This window comes from Cricetulus griseus, chromosome 6 (genome assembly GCF_003668045.3).
Source record: "Cricetulus griseus strain 17A/GY chromosome 6, alternate assembly CriGri-PICRH-1.0, whole genome shotgun sequence".
NCBI lineage: Eukaryota > Metazoa > Chordata > Mammalia > Rodentia > Cricetidae > Cricetulus > Cricetulus griseus.
In genome coordinates this window covers 47,925,042-47,942,114 of record NC_048599.1, presented here as the reverse complement: position 1 = coordinate 47,942,114, position 17,073 = coordinate 47,925,042, and the positions used below count along the sequence as shown (strand labels likewise).

The window sequence follows — 17,073 nt, the reverse complement described above, 5'->3', positions numbered from 1 at the left end:
CCGTGATGGTGCACACCTTTAATCCCAGCGCTCAGGAGGCAGAGGCAGGCAAATCTTTATGAATTGGAAGCCAGCCTGGTCTACATAGTGAGTTCCAGGATAGCCACAGCTGTGTATCAAAATCTTGCCTACAAATAAATAAATGATAAAGAAAAATGGATGCAAGCCAGGCATGGTGGAATGCACCTTTAATCCCAACGCTTGGGAGGCAGAGACAGGCAGATCTCTGAGTTTGAGGCCAGTCTGATCTATAGAGGGCATTCCAGGATAGCCAGGGTTACACTGAGAAATCCTGTCTCGAAAAACCTAAGGGGTTAAAAATGGACGAAAGAAGCTGGGACTGGAGGAGGGTAGATCAGGGTGGCCTTGTATGTCTCTTAGGAGGGCCTCAAATCTGGGTTGAAGAGATTCTACCAAGCCCTTTGTAGCAGGAAGGCCTGGTCCCAGGCTGCCATCTACTTTAAAAGATGTGAAGGAGAATTGAGACATCATACTCCCTCCAGGGCACTGATGGGGAAACAAGGGCACTGTAAGAGATTGTGACAAAAGTTGGAGCCCAGCATCCCAGCTTCTGAGTTCTCAGTAAGGCTGTTTGCCTGGGTGTGAACATTTGTGCCCTTGGACCATTGGTAACATGGTTTATACTGGTCAGGGACTTCTTGCTGTTAGGTTTCAAACCCGGAACAAAAAGGTTGAAGTGCCTATTTAACATATCAAAGCGGGCCTAGCTGCCAGGTTTTCCCAGCATCCCTCAGTCCCTACCTGTTACAGGGTCCTCTTGGCTTGCATTCCTCACCGCCTGCTCTAAACTTCTTCAACCCAGCAGCTGATCTGCTCTTCCCATACCTACCCTTCCCTCTATAATCAACCACTTCGGTTACCTGGTCCCCTTTTGTCTGCTCCTGGCTGCTGCACCTGGTTCCCCCTTCTCTCCCCACCCCCTTCTCCCTCTCCTTACATGACTCAGGATCATGCCCACCACTCTAGGCTCTCCCAGATATCTGCCTCTGACTATGTCTCCCGTTCATCAACAATAAATGCTCTTCTCTACTATACCTAGGAGCAGCCATGTCCTTTCCTTTCTCTTCTTTTCATTCACTTACCTGATTACAACCTGCCTGCAAACTCAGAGAGAACAATTCCACACACAGGGGACAAAACTTTGATTGCTCCTGAGCAGCCATGGGAGTCCAGTTTGTCTTTGCCAAATACGGTTTCCTAATCTCCTTTGAAGTGAGAGGATCTGATGGCCCAGCTCTAGCCAACAGGACTGGAAGGAGATGACTTATGGCATGGTTCTGAGAACTTTTGTTGGTGTGTGTGATTGTGTGTGTGTGTGTGTGTGTATGTGTAGGCCAGTGGTCATCAGATAGACATCAGGTGTCTTTCTCAGTCACTCTTCTCCTTACTTTTTGAGACAGTGTCTCTAACTGAAACTGGAGCTCACAGATTCAGGTTCAGCTATACAGGCTTGCCTCTGAAAACCAGTGACCCACCTGTATTCTGGTGGCCCCTGTGCTGGGGTTACAGATGCAGACAGGGCCTCAGGGCCAGCCTTTATGTGGGTGCTGGAAATCCAAGATCAGGTTCACATGCCTGTATGGCAGGCTATTTATTGATTAAGCCATTTCCCCAGCCCAAAGAAACTTTTTTCTTGGGGGGAGGGGTCGAGATGGGGTTTCTCTGTGGCTTTGGAGGATGTCCTGGAACTAGCTCTTGTAGACCAGGCTGGCCTTGAACTCACAGAGATCTGCCTGCCTCTGCCTCCCAGAGTGCTGGAATTAAAGGCCAGAAGAAGAAGCTTTTTTTTTTTTTTTTTTTTTTTTTTTTTTTAGTACCAGCATTTGTTAATTTTGTTTGTTTGAGACAGGGTCTCACTATACAGTCCTGGCTGTTCTGGAACTCACTATGTAGACTAGACTGGCCTCCAACTCATAGATCTACCTTCCTCTATCTCCTGAGTACTGGGATTAAAGATGTGTGCTAACTCAGAAAACTTCAATTCCCCCTCCCCACAAGTCAGGGTTTTTCTGTGTACCAAACAGCCTTGACTGTCCTGGAACTAGCTCTGTAGTCCAGGCTGGCATCAAACTCACAGAGATCTATCCTGTCTCTACCTCCCAAGTGCTGGGATGGATAGAAGGTGTGTGCCACCACTGTCTGGCTCAAAAAAAAAACTTCTGATATAATGATAAAGTGGTGTAAATCAAGCTTATCGAACAAGATAGGATGGAAGAATGTGAAGATTAAAAACTAAACTCTAGGGCAGTGTTTCTCAACCATTAAACTATATTCATTGCTACTTCAGAACTGTAATTTTGCTACTGTTATGAATCTTAATGTAAATCTGGTATGCTACCCCGATGAAAGGGTTGTTCAACCCCAAGAGGTCACAACCCACAGGTTGAGAACTGCTGCTCTAGATCCACAAGGAACCCGTGACACCTGTCAGGGGAAAGGAAAAGAAACCACTCTTTAAAAGTGTAGATCTAAGAAAAAAAAAAGTGTAGATCTAGTTGTGATGTTTACAAAAAACTACTTTTTTCCCCCTGTGAAGCTTTGTGAGAACGGAAGGAACTACCATAAAGGACAGCTTACCACTTACTGCATGCATGAGTGTCTGCTACTCACAGTGGGTTGTTTTAAGTGCCTGCAGGCTGCACCTAGCTGTCCCATATCACCTGCCTTCTAGACAGCAGCCTAGTGTACTGCTCCTGAGCTAGACCCAGCTGGTAACACTCCTAACAGTCTGAGCTGAAGAGGAAACCTCCCTAACTCCCCACCCCCAGTGGTAGGGAAGGTAGAACCATGACTCCTGGACAAACATGGAAGACTGGAGCTTTGAGTCAGTCCCTTTGCACAGCACAATGAGGTCCTCTGGTCCCATGCCTCCTCTGGAGACCATTTGTTCCAGCTTTGCCTGCGCTCCCAAGCCTTACTTCCCATACTTGTAAAGATACAAGCTGGCCACAGGATGCCATTTAAGAGGCTTCTCCATTTTATTTCTTTGGGAAAGGAAAATGAAAAGTCTTTCCATCACATATGGTAGATATATATATATATATATTTATATATTTATATATAATTTATTTTGTGGTTGGACATTCCAAAGCTGTTCTTATTTTTCTCTCCCCCCATCTCTGTTTTGTTTTGTGTTGATGCCTTCTCCCAGTCCCTGTGGACCAGGCTCAGGGTCTGGAGCAGGTGCAGTGAGGAGTGGGCAGTGATTACCAGAGTGGCCGCCAATCAAGGGCAAAAGCCTGTTGAGGACCACCCAGAAGGAGCTGTGCAGAGGGCTGGAGGCCACAAACAGGGCACTCCTGTTTTTGTGGGGGGTGCACAGCTTGTTAAACAGTCACCAGTCGTGGGAGGAGGCTGGTCAGGGGTTGGGGGACTTGCTCACAGTAGTTACCAACCCTCTCCATCCAGACCCCAAAATTCCATCTTGGGGCTGGAAGAGGGAGTGAAAAAGAGAAATACAAGGACTGAGGGCCAAGTCTCCTCTGATTGTTATTGCTGGTGAATTGGAGATTTACTTTCTTAATAGAGAAATCAGAATTTCCCTGCCTGTCTTGGGGAGATAGACTCTGAGAGATCCTAGATAATAAGGAAGTGACATTGACTGTCCCAACCCATACCAGCCATCATTGCCTGGACAAATGAGCCAACTCAAGAGTCTGACAAGCAACCAAAGGGTGATCCTCGAAGGTTAGCCTTGTTCTTCAGGGGTAGTCACATCCAACCCTGACCGGCCCCTCAAAACAAGGGGCCCAGGCTCAGACTTGGGCCAGTGGAGCTGGGGAGTGAGCAGTGCACCAAAAATCAAGCAGAGCTTTCTGCTGGGAGAAAAGGTGAGACTTGGAAGAAAAGGCAGCCTGGGAAGACGACGAGGTGAGATGTGAGCATGAGAGCAGGAGGCTGGGGGAGACAGGGAGGGAAAACACAAGAAGACAGCAGACATCCATCTGACCTCAGAAATGGGGCAAACAGAATACCTAAGAGGCAGGGAGCACTTCATAGCTATAATTAGAGCTGAACAGTGAGTGACCCTGAGTATGGTGGGGTCAACCAAGCAGCAGGGGATATAGCCTTGTATGATCCTGGCCAGAGGGTGAGGGTGGGGCAGAGAAGCCTCCAGGTGACCCTTTCCAAGAATAGGAGGGCGGATCTACCCTGGGTGATGAGCTTCCGGCCCCAACTCTCACCTCCCTCAATATACACAGAGGGACACACGCTCAGGACTAGCCCAAGCTCTAAGGCCTGAGCCAGATTCCTTGCTGGGGGTTGGGCAGGTAGCCCTCTCAACCACAGGCAGGCCATCTGCTCCTACTTCTGCTATCTGTTTGGGGAAGGAGAACACCACATGAAGGAGAGAGACCAGGAGCCTAGGGTCTGTCACCATTGGTAGACCCACGAAGGCTCCTTCAGGCTCTGTGGCCGAGGAGGAGAGTACGGACAGTAGCATTGGACACAAGGCAGCCAGAAACTTTGGCCCAAGATCCGGGAAGGAGGCTGGGGTACTTCCTGGCATTGCAAGCCTGCTGCCTCCATCTCCAACAAGGGGCTTCCCAGAAAAGGAGCATGCTCCCTGCACCTGGGATTTCACCCCCATGCACTTTGCCCTCCCCCACACTCTCCTTAGCAGGAGGGTCTGGAGTGGCAACCCACAAAGGCAGTGCTGGAGCTGCGTGGACGGGGATAATGGGGCTGGTCACAGCTGCTTTGAGAACCTCTTTGGTCTGGGGATATGCAGCACACAAGGGGAAGGGAAATGGATGGAAGGGGACATTGGTGACTCCAACCTTCAGACTGGGCACTTGTCAGAAGGTTGTGCACGCAGATAGAGAATCAGATTTCTGTGGACTCGATGCGCTCGAGGCGGGAGGGAGTCCAGGCTTTCTTCTCCTCGCCATGCTGGGGAGTAGGCGTGCTGGCACCCCCTGCTGCCCCACGCTCCCGAAGTCGCCGCTCCAGTTGCTGGTTGCGCTGGTACATCTCCACATAACTCAGCTGGAGCTGCTTCTGGTACTCAATGACCTTCTCCTTCTCTTCCAACCACACCCGGCGCTCCTCTGCAAAGCTGGCGCCCTGGCGCTCCCGGGCACGCCGCTCAGCAGCCAGCTCCGCCTGCAGTCTCCCCACCTCCCTGCGCAGGGCCCGTGTCCCACCCTCTCCCCCAGCATCCACTTCCGCATCAACAGAAACCAGGGAAGCAGCAGCTGCCACCCCAGCCTGCCGGCGCATCTTGGCCTCATCACTCTCACAGGAGGCCAGTGCTTCCTGTGGCTCGGCCAGGTCCACGGGGGTCAGTGCAGGCTTGAAGCAGGCAGTGGGCAGCTCGCCTTCACTCAGCTCCAGGCTGGCCTGTTTGCTGCCGAAGGAGTCCCTTAAGCTGAGAAGCTGTTCCTCCTTCTCCCGGAGCGAGGCCCTACCCTCCCGAAGCTGTGAGCGCAGCCCCACGATCTCACTCAACTTCTGCGACACATCAGCCTGCGAGTCCTTCAGCTGCTGCTTCAGGAGGGAAATCTCACCGGCCTTCTGGCACACCTGGACAGGGACAGGTGAAAGCAGAAGCCAGGGTAAAGGCAGAGCCGAGGGAGTAAAGGCTCCTCTCAACCCAGCTCCCAGATCTAGTTCCAGAGACATGGAGCGTCCCCTGGTCAGGCTCAGGCCCACTGGAGGCTCCCTGCCTTACTCGGGACAGATCTGATCCGATACAGCCCAACCAAGGGCGACCTCTGTTCTCATAGTCACTCTGAGTTGATTTGGTCCTACTCCTTTCACAGCTACCCCCACTACACAGTAGTAAGTTGCTGCTCTGGGGTCTCCAGAGGAAGAGAAGTTGGAAGGGAGCCAGAGAGGAAAGATCTAAGCCCCCCAGCCCGCACCTCCCACTTAGTTTCCTCCATCCGGGGCAGGAAGTCGGCCTGCTCCTTCTGGCAGGCGGCCACCTTGTCCTCTAGCTCTTCCCGCTGCCTCATCAGCTGGGCTGCCTCTTCCTGCAGCTGCTTCTTGTCCTGCTGTAGCCGCAGCACCTGCAGCTGGAGGCCCTGCTGGGCGCGCTGGGCACGGCGGGCCACCTGCTGCAGCTTTCCACTGCAGCCCTGCCGGAGCTCAGCGAGCTCACGTTCCCATGCCTTCTGTCGCTCCTCCAACACCTGGGCCACTGCCGCCTCACTCTGTTCCAGGCTGCGCCGCAGAGCTGCCACCTCCTGCTCCTTCTCCCACAGCCGCTCCTCCAGCTCCTGGATCAGTGCACTGGGCGAGGGTGGTGAACAGGCTGCAAATGGCAGGCCCCCACTTCCACCCTCTCCAGATCCCAGGTGGCCTGACCGCCCCATGGATGACGATGACCCACTCTTACTGGAGGCCCGCCCACTGTCAGAGGTCCCCAGATCTTGGTAACCTGACCCCCCACCGCTGCTGCTACTACTATAGCCAGCAGTGCCAATCCGGTTGATGTGGCTGGTGGAAGCACTGAGGGGTGCCAGATGCTGGCTATAGCTGGAACTATAGGTAGGCAAGCTTGTGAGTGAGTTCCGGCCTGAGTCTGAGAGGCCACCCCCACTCCCACCCGATGGGGTCATGGTCCGAGACTTGTCCAGTCCACCCTTGAGGCCAGCAGGGCCCTGTCGTCCCTCAGGGGTCCCATTGGTCTGTGGAGGACACAAGTTCTGCATGGAATGAAAGTTCTTGGGTACAACAGGCTTGAAGGCTGATGGCCGAACTAGTGGCTCTGAGCACTGCATAAAAGGAAGGGGTGAGGGGGGAAGAGGCATCAGACTGAGAATTTATCCTTGGCCCCTCCTCTTCTTTATGCCCAAGACTTGTTCAAAAAATGCCTCCTTCCCCTATTATAGATCTCCAAACCAAGTCTCCCACAAGCCATCTCTGTCCTGGATCCACAAGTGAGACTTAGCGGCAACTGCATTCCACAACTATCCACAGTGGCTTTCATCCAGGCTCCCATATTCCCCCTAAGAAGCTCCACTTTAGTCTCACCTCTTGGTTACCCCACATACACACACACACACTAAAGCAGGCTATGAGGCTCTCAGGTCCTGGGGACTAACCTGGTCTAGCTTGCCAGAGGTGGTCAGGAGCTTGGGTGGGTGATTGGCTTCACGATATTGTGGTGGAGCCTTGTCGCTGCCCCCACTGCTGCTGCTGCCCCCACTGCTGCCCACCACGTTACCGCAGACGTCTGTGTGGTCGCTGCCCCGCAGCTCGCCATTGAGGTAGAGAGAGTTGGCGAGAACCTTGTCCTCTGATGGGTAGCGTCCAGGTCTCTCCCTGCTGGGTCCACTACCACTGCTTCTTGGACCAGGGAAACTGCCCTGGCTGCCCCCACCCCCCGTTCGAGTGCCCACGCTTTTCATAGGAAACTCCTGGGCATGGGTAACCCCACTACCCACACCACCCATGGTCAGGCGGGGATCTGGGGGTCCAAGCTCAGAAGGCCGGGGGGCAAAGCCCAGGAGAGGGTCCCTCCCTGGATCAGCGCGCACAGGTAATGTCTCCAGCTTGGCCATGACTGAGCCAGAAGGGCACTGTGGGCACAAGTGGGAAGGCAACCAGGTCAGAATCCACCCCCAGCTCCAAGCAAGTCTGCCCAGGCCCCACTTTGTCTGTGTTCCTTACAGTGGACAACAGAGTAACCAGACTCCCAAGGCACCATGCACATACCTTCGCAGGGGGCTCACTGTTAACCCTCACTCCACCCATGAGCCTCCCAGACTCAGTGACTTAACTGTGCGCTACAACACCCAGAGTTTAGTTTTCACTAAATTGACCCCGGGTTAATGGAGAGACACAATTACCCTATACCCCTATACAAAAAGAGATAACAGTGCGGGTCTTTCTCAGCCCCCCCCCGCCCCCCGATCTAAGATGGTAAACAAGATGAAAGCTAATTACAGGAGAGATATCTCTCCTTACCTTTCCAAAGAGGTGGTGGGCTGGCGGGTCCTCAAGCTTGGGACCCTCCGAGGCCGAGTCTGCAGGGGCCATGTGGCTCACTGTGGAAATCCGGGCTAGGCCCGAACCAGCTGCGTGACTTTGGACTAGCCGACCAAGCCATCCCGTTCTACAGTTTTCTCCTCTGTGAAATGGGAAGAATTAAAAAACCGAGCTGCCGCGCGCCAGGTGCCCGGAGGCGGCAGGCGAGGGAAAAAAGCCAGTCTCCGAGTTGGGTGGGCGGAGCTGCCGCTGCGGCCTGCGCCAAGGTCGCCGGTGGGCGCAGCCGTGGTTATGCAGACCGACGTACACAGCAGGACGTACACCGCAGCAGCAGGTGGCAAGCGAGCCTTCCCGGAGGTTTTCCTAACTTGGCCTCGTAGGGGCCTGGCCCCAGAGTGCCCTACTCCCTGAGATCAGTACTCCACAGCAGTCCCTAAACTGGGAGAGACCGGGCAGGTGTGACACCACAGCCAGCTCCTCCCTCCTGGTTTTTCCCACAGGTGGGTGAAGGAAGGGCGGGACTTGTGCAACCAGTGGTGATGACCCCTGAAGATTCCAAGCCTGCTGAACCCTGCTAAGAATGCAGTACCACCAGGAAGTTTTGGATTAGCCATTCCTCCACACTCCCCTTCCCTTTGGACTTTGACCCGTTCAGTTGACCATGAAGTCCTCTAAGCCAGTTCTGTTGGGTGTGCTCTCCCTCAAAGCTTACCCACAGAAGGGGGAGCAAAGCCTCGTGTTCAAAGAGGCCTAGCTTGCTTCCTGGTTCTTTTGTCTCAAGTCAGCACCTTGGAACACCTGTCCGGGAGATCTGTATAATACAGGTGGGCAGGGATACTAGGCAAATCCCAGCTACTGGCACGAGGCTCTCATAGCTCAAATATGTGTCTCAGTTATGAAAGAGGGATGCTCCTCTAGCCCGTAAACCCCAGAAAACAGGCAGGGCACCCATTTTCCCTATTAAAGTTAAGAGGTCCATGGATTTTCCCTTGACTGCTCTGCAGACCTCCTTCTACCCTGATGCCCAATGCTAATGCTGCATCCTTCCTGTCGGGGTCCAAACCTAGGGAGGCTGCCAACACATGTGCCCCTCAGTTTCTTCTGGCCACAATATACATTGTGGCTGTAGGTAGTGGCTAAGTTCACTAGCAAGGTGGTCATCGACATTGTGGAAATTCACTCAGTGCTTACCCCCTTACCCCCGCAGGTATGGAAAACAGCACAGTTGCCACCCTCCTCTTTTTGGCCATTCTGTGCCCATGTGCAGCCTGACACTAGGCACAGGAAGCACCTAAGAAAACACTGAGGTGCAGGATGTACAGGTGTACCACCCCAAGAGTGAGGCCTCTTTACATTTGTGCCCTCAGGCTCCTTTGCCTTACCGGAGCTCCTGCTGCCTCCACTTGGGAGATGCTCTAGCCTGCTAGCTCTCAACCTTGAAGCCCCCTCCCACACTAAGCATCACCCCCCCCCTCGTCCTCGCCGAGTTCAATGTAGAGAATGGCTGGGACTGGCAGGGTGAAGATTGAATGGCCCAAGGCTTGAAGCCAAGAGGGAGGCCTGGACATGGTTACGGAAGAACTGGCAAATCCTCATGCAGCTGGAGCTCAGGTGTAGGGAACACGAGAAGAGGCCAGGGCACCAGTGTGGGTGTGACATCATTAACATGACAGGGAGAGATTGCTTAGGAGAAATAGGTGTTTTTGAGAAGACCCAAAGATACCTTTTACAGGGTGGAAAGACTGAGACTGTTAGCATCCAAAAGCAGTGTGGGTGGGCCTAGCAGCAAGCAAGGATGGTAGAGCCCCATAAGTCTGGGAGGTAGTGTGGGAGCAGGAAAATGTCCAAGAGACACTGTGTCTGAAAGCCAAAATGGGGAGGGGGGATTCAAAATAGGGGCGCTAACCAGCCTGGAGGCAGGCCCATAATCTCTTCTACTCAGGATTCTGAAACAAAGCTTACAAATTCAAGGCCAGCCTGAGCAATTTTGTGAGACCCCATCTTAAAGTAGAAAAAAGTGGCCAGAGATTGACTACTTCCCTAGCAAGTGCAAGACCCTAGATTCAATCCCTAGTTCCCTAGTACCCCCCCAAAAAAATCAGGAGTCAAGAAGGAAGAAACGAAGGAGGGAGCAGCAGGGCAGCCTGGGCTACTTGGAGGTTATCACTTGAGCCCAGAAATTTGATACAACTCTGAGAACCAAGTGAGATTCCATCTTAAAAAACAAAGAAACAAAATAAAATGAGAGAGACAGGCAGAGAGGGAAAAAAGGGGGAAAGAATACAAGGGCAGTTTCTAGTCCTGAAAAGAAAAGGAAGGGCCCAGAAGGTAAGACTGGAATTGGGAGTGTAGCCTGGATTAGGAGCTGAAAACATCACTGGTGTCTATGGCAAGACGGTTTTAGAAAAGTGGTGCAAGCAAAAGCAGACCAACCACGGGGATGGAAAGATGCTGAGGAGAGAGAGCTGAGTTCTCTGTTAAAAGAGGACAGCGGTTAAGAGCACTCACTACTCTTCCAGAGGACCAGGATTCAATTCCCAGCACCCACATGGCAGCTCACAACTGAAGTCACACCCTCACATAGACATACATCTGGGCAAAACACCAATGTACATAAAATACAAATAAACAAAGTGAAAAAAGAAAGGTTGGGGAGGAGGCCTTTATTTAAGAAAGTTTTGAATCACTGGGTGGTGGTGGTGGTGCAGGCCTTTAATCCCAGCACTCAGGAGACAGAGACAGGTGGATCTCTGTGAGTTTGAGGCCAGCCTGGTCCAGGACAGGCTCCAAAGCTACAGAGATGTCTCAAAAAACAAAACAAAACAAAATGTTTGGAATCAAAGGACTTTTATTTTAAAATTAACCCTAAAAGCTTGATGTGGTGGCATGAAGGCAGAGGCAGGAGGATCAAGAGCTCAAGGCCTGCCTTGAATACATACTGAGTTTGAGCCCGGTATAGGCTACATTAGATCCTGTCTCAAACAAACAAAAAATGAGAAATGTAATAATAAAACATCAGGCTGGGGAGATGGCTCAGCGAGTAAGGGCACCTGCTACCTGAGCATGAGAACCTGCGTTTGAATCCCCAGCAGCCACATTAAAAAGCCAGTTGTGGCTGGGCCAGTGCCTGTAACCTCAGCAATATGGAGGGCAAAGAATGGAGGATCACTGAGATTTGCTCACTACCAACCTAACTCCAGGTTTAGTGAGAGACCCTGTCTCAAGCGAAGGAGGCAGTGAGTGATGGAGCAGGACATCCACCTTTCTTCTCTGTGAATGCATACACACACTTGGCCGAAACCCAAAAGTTTGATAGCAATTAAAAATTTGATAGGAACACTGAAGGCAGATACCACTAGTGAGATCCAGGCAGAGGACTAGCAAGGGAGCTGCACCAGAGGCTGGGGTGGAGGAAGGAACAAACTCCAGGAGTGACCATGCTGATTTTGAGTGACAGGGAGTAAGGTAATGAGATGCTTTATAAATAACTGCAGAGCGAACTCCTTTCTGAGTTCCAAGGAAGGAGACTCAGACCACAGTTTGGAGGTGGTCATGAGTCACTCTGCTTTACTCTTCCTCTGGAGTGGATCCTGGTCAAATTCAGATGCTTAGGGTCCTAGACTTTGTCCTGAGCCACCCTTCTCATGCTCTGCATGAGGACTGGTTTGTAGTCCACTGGTAGGCAATTCCCACAGAGTTCCTTGCCATGAATCTAACGTGTTATAGTCAACCTCTTGTAACTACTCCCTGTCCTTTGTCTCTTACAACCTTGAGCTCCTGCGAATTCTTTCCACAAAACCCTGGTAGAGAGCTGGAAGAAGAACAAGGAGTGGGATGTATTTCCTTGTAAGTAGGAACTGAGGGGAGAGGAAGGGCTGAGCCCCCTCTGTAGGTCAGGCTCCTGGACTGGCCCTAGGTAACAGTAATTGACAAGGGCAGTTGAATAGCATCACTCTGGGATGATAGTCCGTTGCCTGAGCCTGTCTCTGTTTCTGTTCTATCACCCCTCAGTGCCCATGATATTACAATACTAGTGGTCAAAGGGGCCAAATGGACTCTGGCTAAACCCTTCCATGAGCAGGGCAATAGAGTTCTAGCAGCATCGGCTCCAGGTGCAAATCACAGCTCAACTGATTAGGAATGGAACCTCATGCAGATTCTTCCACCTCAGATTCTCACACCTACCTTACAGCAATTTAAAGAAGGGAAGATATTATGTGTCAAATGCCTGGTATTCTTTCTGGCATCCACAACCAAGTAGAGCCTGTAGCAGAGTCCTTAAGGCCGCTCCTCATAGCCATCCCGTGTTTCTCCTGACATGAGCTCTTCACACACAACCTATTCTCAGCTCTCTGCCCATGCTATATTCTTCTGGAACCAGTCCAGATACTGCTTTTCAGCATAGCATCCTTGATACCCCAGGGGTCTTGGAGCACTTAGCTCAGGATGCCCCAGGGAGATTTCACTGTGCAGCTTCCCCCATCGGAAGCCTGTGTTACCTCAGGCCATAAAAGATGTCTTTAGAGGGTCTCTGGGCCCTGACATCAAGAAAATGCAAGGCAAATGCATGTGGGAATGTTGGTTATGAGCAATGCAAATAGGAAATAAATCCAGACAGAGAAACCAGGAAGGGCTTCCAGGAAAGATTAAGGGAAGAGATTCAAGGAGCAGAACTTCTTGGTTGGGATGTATGAGAGGATATCCATCTTCCCTTGGAAACATGGACACCTGCAGGGGAAGAGGCCCATTCCCTGGATCCGGGCTGTGATGAAGCCAATGCTTCAGGGCTGAGGGTACCGACAGCACACCCCCACCCACCCGCTGCTCACACAGGAGCCTGCCTCTGCTGTGCATATGTGTGTGTGTGTGTGTGTGTGTGTGTGTGTGTGTGTGTGTGTGTGCGCGCGCGCGCGGCGCGCCGCGCGAGGCGGGGGTGCGGGGGGGGGAGGGTCGACATTCACTAGCACATAGACCCCCCAGCCACAAATCCTCTGCAAAGGTGCCACAGAGGTCTCTGCAGTTGGAGAAATTCCACCCAAACCTTCCTCGGTCCCCACCAACGCGCGTGGCCCCGGGGGGGCGGGGTGCAGAGAGAAGAGGTGACATAATCCGGGCCGCACCCCCTTCGGCCGCCACCCCCCCCCCGCCGGGTGAAGCGTCCATGACATCATCGGCCTCATCCCCCAACTCCCAGTACCCTAGCAGCGGGACGCGCCCCCTCCCCAGCTTCCCACCGGCTAGAAGCGGCACGCGATGCAGCGGGCATGGTGACCCGAGGAAGAACCTGGAGGGGCGCCCCGGTAGGCCTGTATCACTTACTCACTGCCTCAGAGTCCGGAGCAGAGGCTCAGACACCGGCGACAGCTGCCCCACTCTCTGGCGCAGCCCGAAGCCCGCCCCGCTGGGCGCGCGGCGCGGCCCGTCTCTGCTCTTGGCCCCTCCCGCCCCGCTCCCGGCCCGCCCACCGGCGGCTGCGGCAAACGCGGGCCCGCCCTCCGGCCACGCCCCCTGAAGCCACCAATCCTGGACGGAGGCGGGGCTCGGTGCCTTAACCCCTTTGGTCGCTGAGTGCTGGCCGGCCTGCCCTACAGGCTTGGTGGCACAGATATTTGGCCTCAGATCCTTTTAACCACTGTACCAAATTCTTGGGGTCGGCCCCCAGTTTTTGCTCTCCAACAAATCCAGCAGGCTCCCACTCTTTCTGAACCCTTTGGTTTGGTCACAACCCCACTTGGACTCTGATTCAACTCCTGCACCAGCTACTCCCGGTACTTTTGACGTCCTAAATCCTTCAAATCTCAAATCTGGGGCTGGAGAGATGGCTCAGTGGCCAAGAACCCTGGCTGCACTTACATAGAACCTGGGTTTAATTTCCAGCACCCACATGGTGACTAGTTCCAAGGGATCCGACACCTTCTTCTGGCCTCCGCGGGTGCTTCATAAATATGTGACCGGAACAAACATACATAGAACATAAAAATTTAAGGAAAAACAACAAAAACACTGAAGATCCTTCAAACGGGCAAGGTGTACCCGGGGTGTGAGGGACCTGTGGTTATGATATCGCTGGAGGAAAGAGTCAATAAACTGACCAATTTAAAACTTGTCACTACAGGAAATATGTATTTTACACTCCATGGGGTTGAACGTTTTCACCTTGTGCTCGTGCCTAGTGTAAAACTAACAATCTCCTTCCCCATCCCAGAGAGGCCTGAGTGGTGACTATACTTCATCTTGACTCAGATCCCCACCTCGGCAAGCACACATGGAGTCAGTATACTGCAGTGACTACCAGAGGCCCAGAAAGACTGCCTGAAGGAAGCAGTCAGCATTAACTATGGCCTTGACTTGAGGATAGGAGGGCATAAGCTAGTCCTAGACTTCAGCAAAAAGCTATGACATTTAATTCATAAAACCTGATGTGATACCTGGTGAGTTTGGCCTTCAGTCATCCTATGTCACAGCTTTTATTTTTCCCCCCTAATTGTTTTCATTGTCTATGGTGACTTTAATGAATGCCTATTTTCAGTTCTAATGATTGCCTTTAAATGTATTAACTAAGTTCCTATTTTACAATTATTAATCAATGACAAATCGTTTCTATATTCTGGAACTCTGTAAACTAGTGTGTCATGGAACTTGCAATGATCTTCCTGGCTTGTGGTCACCATATCATGAGATAAATTCATTTTGTGGCAGTTGGAGATGTGCCTGCATGTCACACTTGCTTTAAACAGATAAGCCCTGCTTTGCTACTATTTTCAGCGAGTTCACAAGAAAAGGTAGAAGACAGGAAGACTCTCCAAAAGGCCTTTTCCTTTTTTCTTTTTCTTTGGAAGGGGGTGTTGAGGCAGGGTCTCTCTACAGAGTCTGGCTGTCCTGGAACTCACTATGTAGACCAGGCTGGCCCTGAACTCGGAGATCCACCTGCTTCTGACTCTGAAGTGCGTGGTTTAAAGGTGTGTACCGGGGAGTGGTAGGGGAGGAGGGGAGGGAGAAGGGAACTGGGATTGTCACGAATTCAGTCGTGTTTGTAACTCAAATAAAACAAAAAAGAAAAAAAAAAGGAAAAAAATAAAGGTGTGTACCACCATGCCACAGGCAAGAGAATTTTTTTTTTTTTTTTTGATTTTTTGAGACAGGGTTTCTCTGTGGCTTTGGAGGCTGTCCTGGAACTAGCTCTTGTAGACCAGACTGGTCTCGAACTTACAGAGATCCACTTGCAGGCAAGCTAAATTTTTGTTTTTTGATTGACACACAATTATACATATTTTGAGGAGTTATGGTGAGGGTTTTTTTAAAAAATAATTCATTTTTATTTTATATGATTTGGTGTTTTGCCTTCTGTTTGAGGGTGTTAGATTTCTTGGAACTGGAGTCACAGACAGTTGGGAGCTACCATATGGGTGCTGGGAATTGAACCGACGGCCTCTGGAAGAGCAGTCAGTGCTCTTCTGAGACATCTCTCCAGCCCCTTTTTGTTTGTTTGTTTTTAAGACAGGGTCTGGCTTTCTGTTTCCTCTCTGCTTCCTGTCTACTCTCTCTCTCACCTATGCTCTCTCTGTCTCTCTGCGGCGACCGGCCATGGCGGTCAGTCACTTACCCTGTTCTTCTCCTCTTCTTAGTCTCCCTACTCTGCCGGGCCTTATAATAAACTTATAGCCAAAAAAAAAAAAAAAAAGACAGGGTCTCACTAGGTAGCCCTGGCTGTCTGCTAGTCTGAATTCACTATGTATTCACCATGGCCCTGAAATCAGAGATCAGCTTAGCCTCTCTGCCTCTAGAGTGTTAGGTGAGGATGGTGTAATTCGGGATAGTGTTAACCTATTATGTATGAAACCCTGGGTTTCATCTAGTACCACACCCCATCTAGTACTTACCCCCAAGAAAGGGCTTCTCTGTGTAACAGCTCTTTCTGGAACTCTGGCCTTGAATTCACAGAGATCTGTGTGCCTCTGCATCCTCCCAAGGGTGGGGTTTAAAACTGTTCACCATCACACTTAGCACACATCCTTTTTTTTTTTTTTTAAAGATTTATTTATTATATATACAGTGTTCTGTCTATGTGACAGAAGAGGGCACCAGACTGAATTGTAGATGGTTGTTCAATTCCCATGTGGTTGCTGGGAATTGAACTCAGGATCCCTGGAAGAGCAGTCAGTGCTCTTAACCTCTGAGCCATCTCTCCAGCCCCCCCTTATTTTTTCAAAAAATTTAATTATTTATATATTTTATGTATACGGATACTTTGTCTGAATGTACACCTGCATGCCAGAATAGGGTACCAAACATTTGTGAGCTGCCATGTGGGTTCTGGGAATTGAACTCAGGACCTTGGAAGAGCAATAAGTGCTCTTAACCACTGAGCCAAAGTTGTTTTTTGGCTGGATGATGGTGGTGCTTGCCTTTAATCCCAGCACTTGGGGGGCAGAGGCAGCTTGGTCACAGAGCAAGCTCCAGGACAGCCAGGGCTACACAGAGAAACCCTGTCTCTAAAAGCTAAAAAGAAAAAAATTAAGTTGTTTTTTGCTTCTGCCAATTCTGTTTACTTGGTCTCAATATCATTGGCAATATTTATGCTCTGGATTTTCTATTCCTTCTTTAGCCCCATCTGTCACATGGCCAATTTCTGGGAGGACAGTTCTTCTAAGCATCTGACCTATGTGAAAATGCTTCTCCAGACCCTTCCTGTTCACAGAATTCTTCCCATCTTCCGTTATCTCATTGTCTTCTCACTAGAAGTGGTAGCAGAGCTGGATTTTCAGTTTAAAGCAAGTACTTTGTCTCATGCTTTTAAGAATGTGTCTCATCCTTTTAAAATGTATTATTTAGGGTGCTGAAGAGATGGCTCAGGGATTAAGTTCTTGCCTGTTCTTCCAAAGGTCCTGAGTTCAATTCCCAGCACCACATAGTGATGGCTTGCAACCATCTGAAATAAAGTCTAGTGCCCTCTTCTGGCCTTCAGAGATACATCCAGGCAGAACACTGTATACGTAATAAACAAATCTTTAAAAGATTGTTAATGAATTTTTGAGTAAGAGTGGGTATACCATGGCAGGTATGTGGGGTCAGAGGACAACTTTCAAAAGTCAATTTTCTCCTTCCATCCTTCCA

The 17,073-nt window shown here is 50.9% G+C and overlaps 1 protein-coding gene across 2 annotated transcripts; it reads right to left on the bottom strand.

Moving 5' to 3' along the window:
• Nucleotides 1-3,062: 3,062 nt before the first annotated feature.
• Nucleotides 3,063-13,398, bottom strand: Lzts3 (leucine zipper tumor suppressor family member 3). 2 transcript variants are annotated; one of them, XM_027421781.2, is made up of 5 exons: nucleotides 13,279-13,398; nucleotides 7,939-8,101; nucleotides 7,074-7,550; nucleotides 5,889-6,743; nucleotides 3,063-5,547 (listed from the first exon to the last, which is right to left on the bottom strand). In XM_027421781.2, exons 2-5 carry the CDS (start codon nucleotides 8,008-8,010, stop codon nucleotides 4,849-4,851), a joined length of 2,103 nt encoding a protein of 700 aa, XP_027277582.1. In that variant the 5' UTR covers nucleotides 8,011-8,101; nucleotides 13,279-13,398; the 3' UTR covers nucleotides 3,063-4,848. The 2 variants fall into 2 exon arrangements, with proteins under 2 accessions (XP_027277582.1, XP_027277584.1); XM_027421783.2 differs by having other exon boundaries at nucleotides 5,952-6,743.
• Between the last annotated feature and the right edge of the window lie 3,675 nt (nucleotides 13,399-17,073).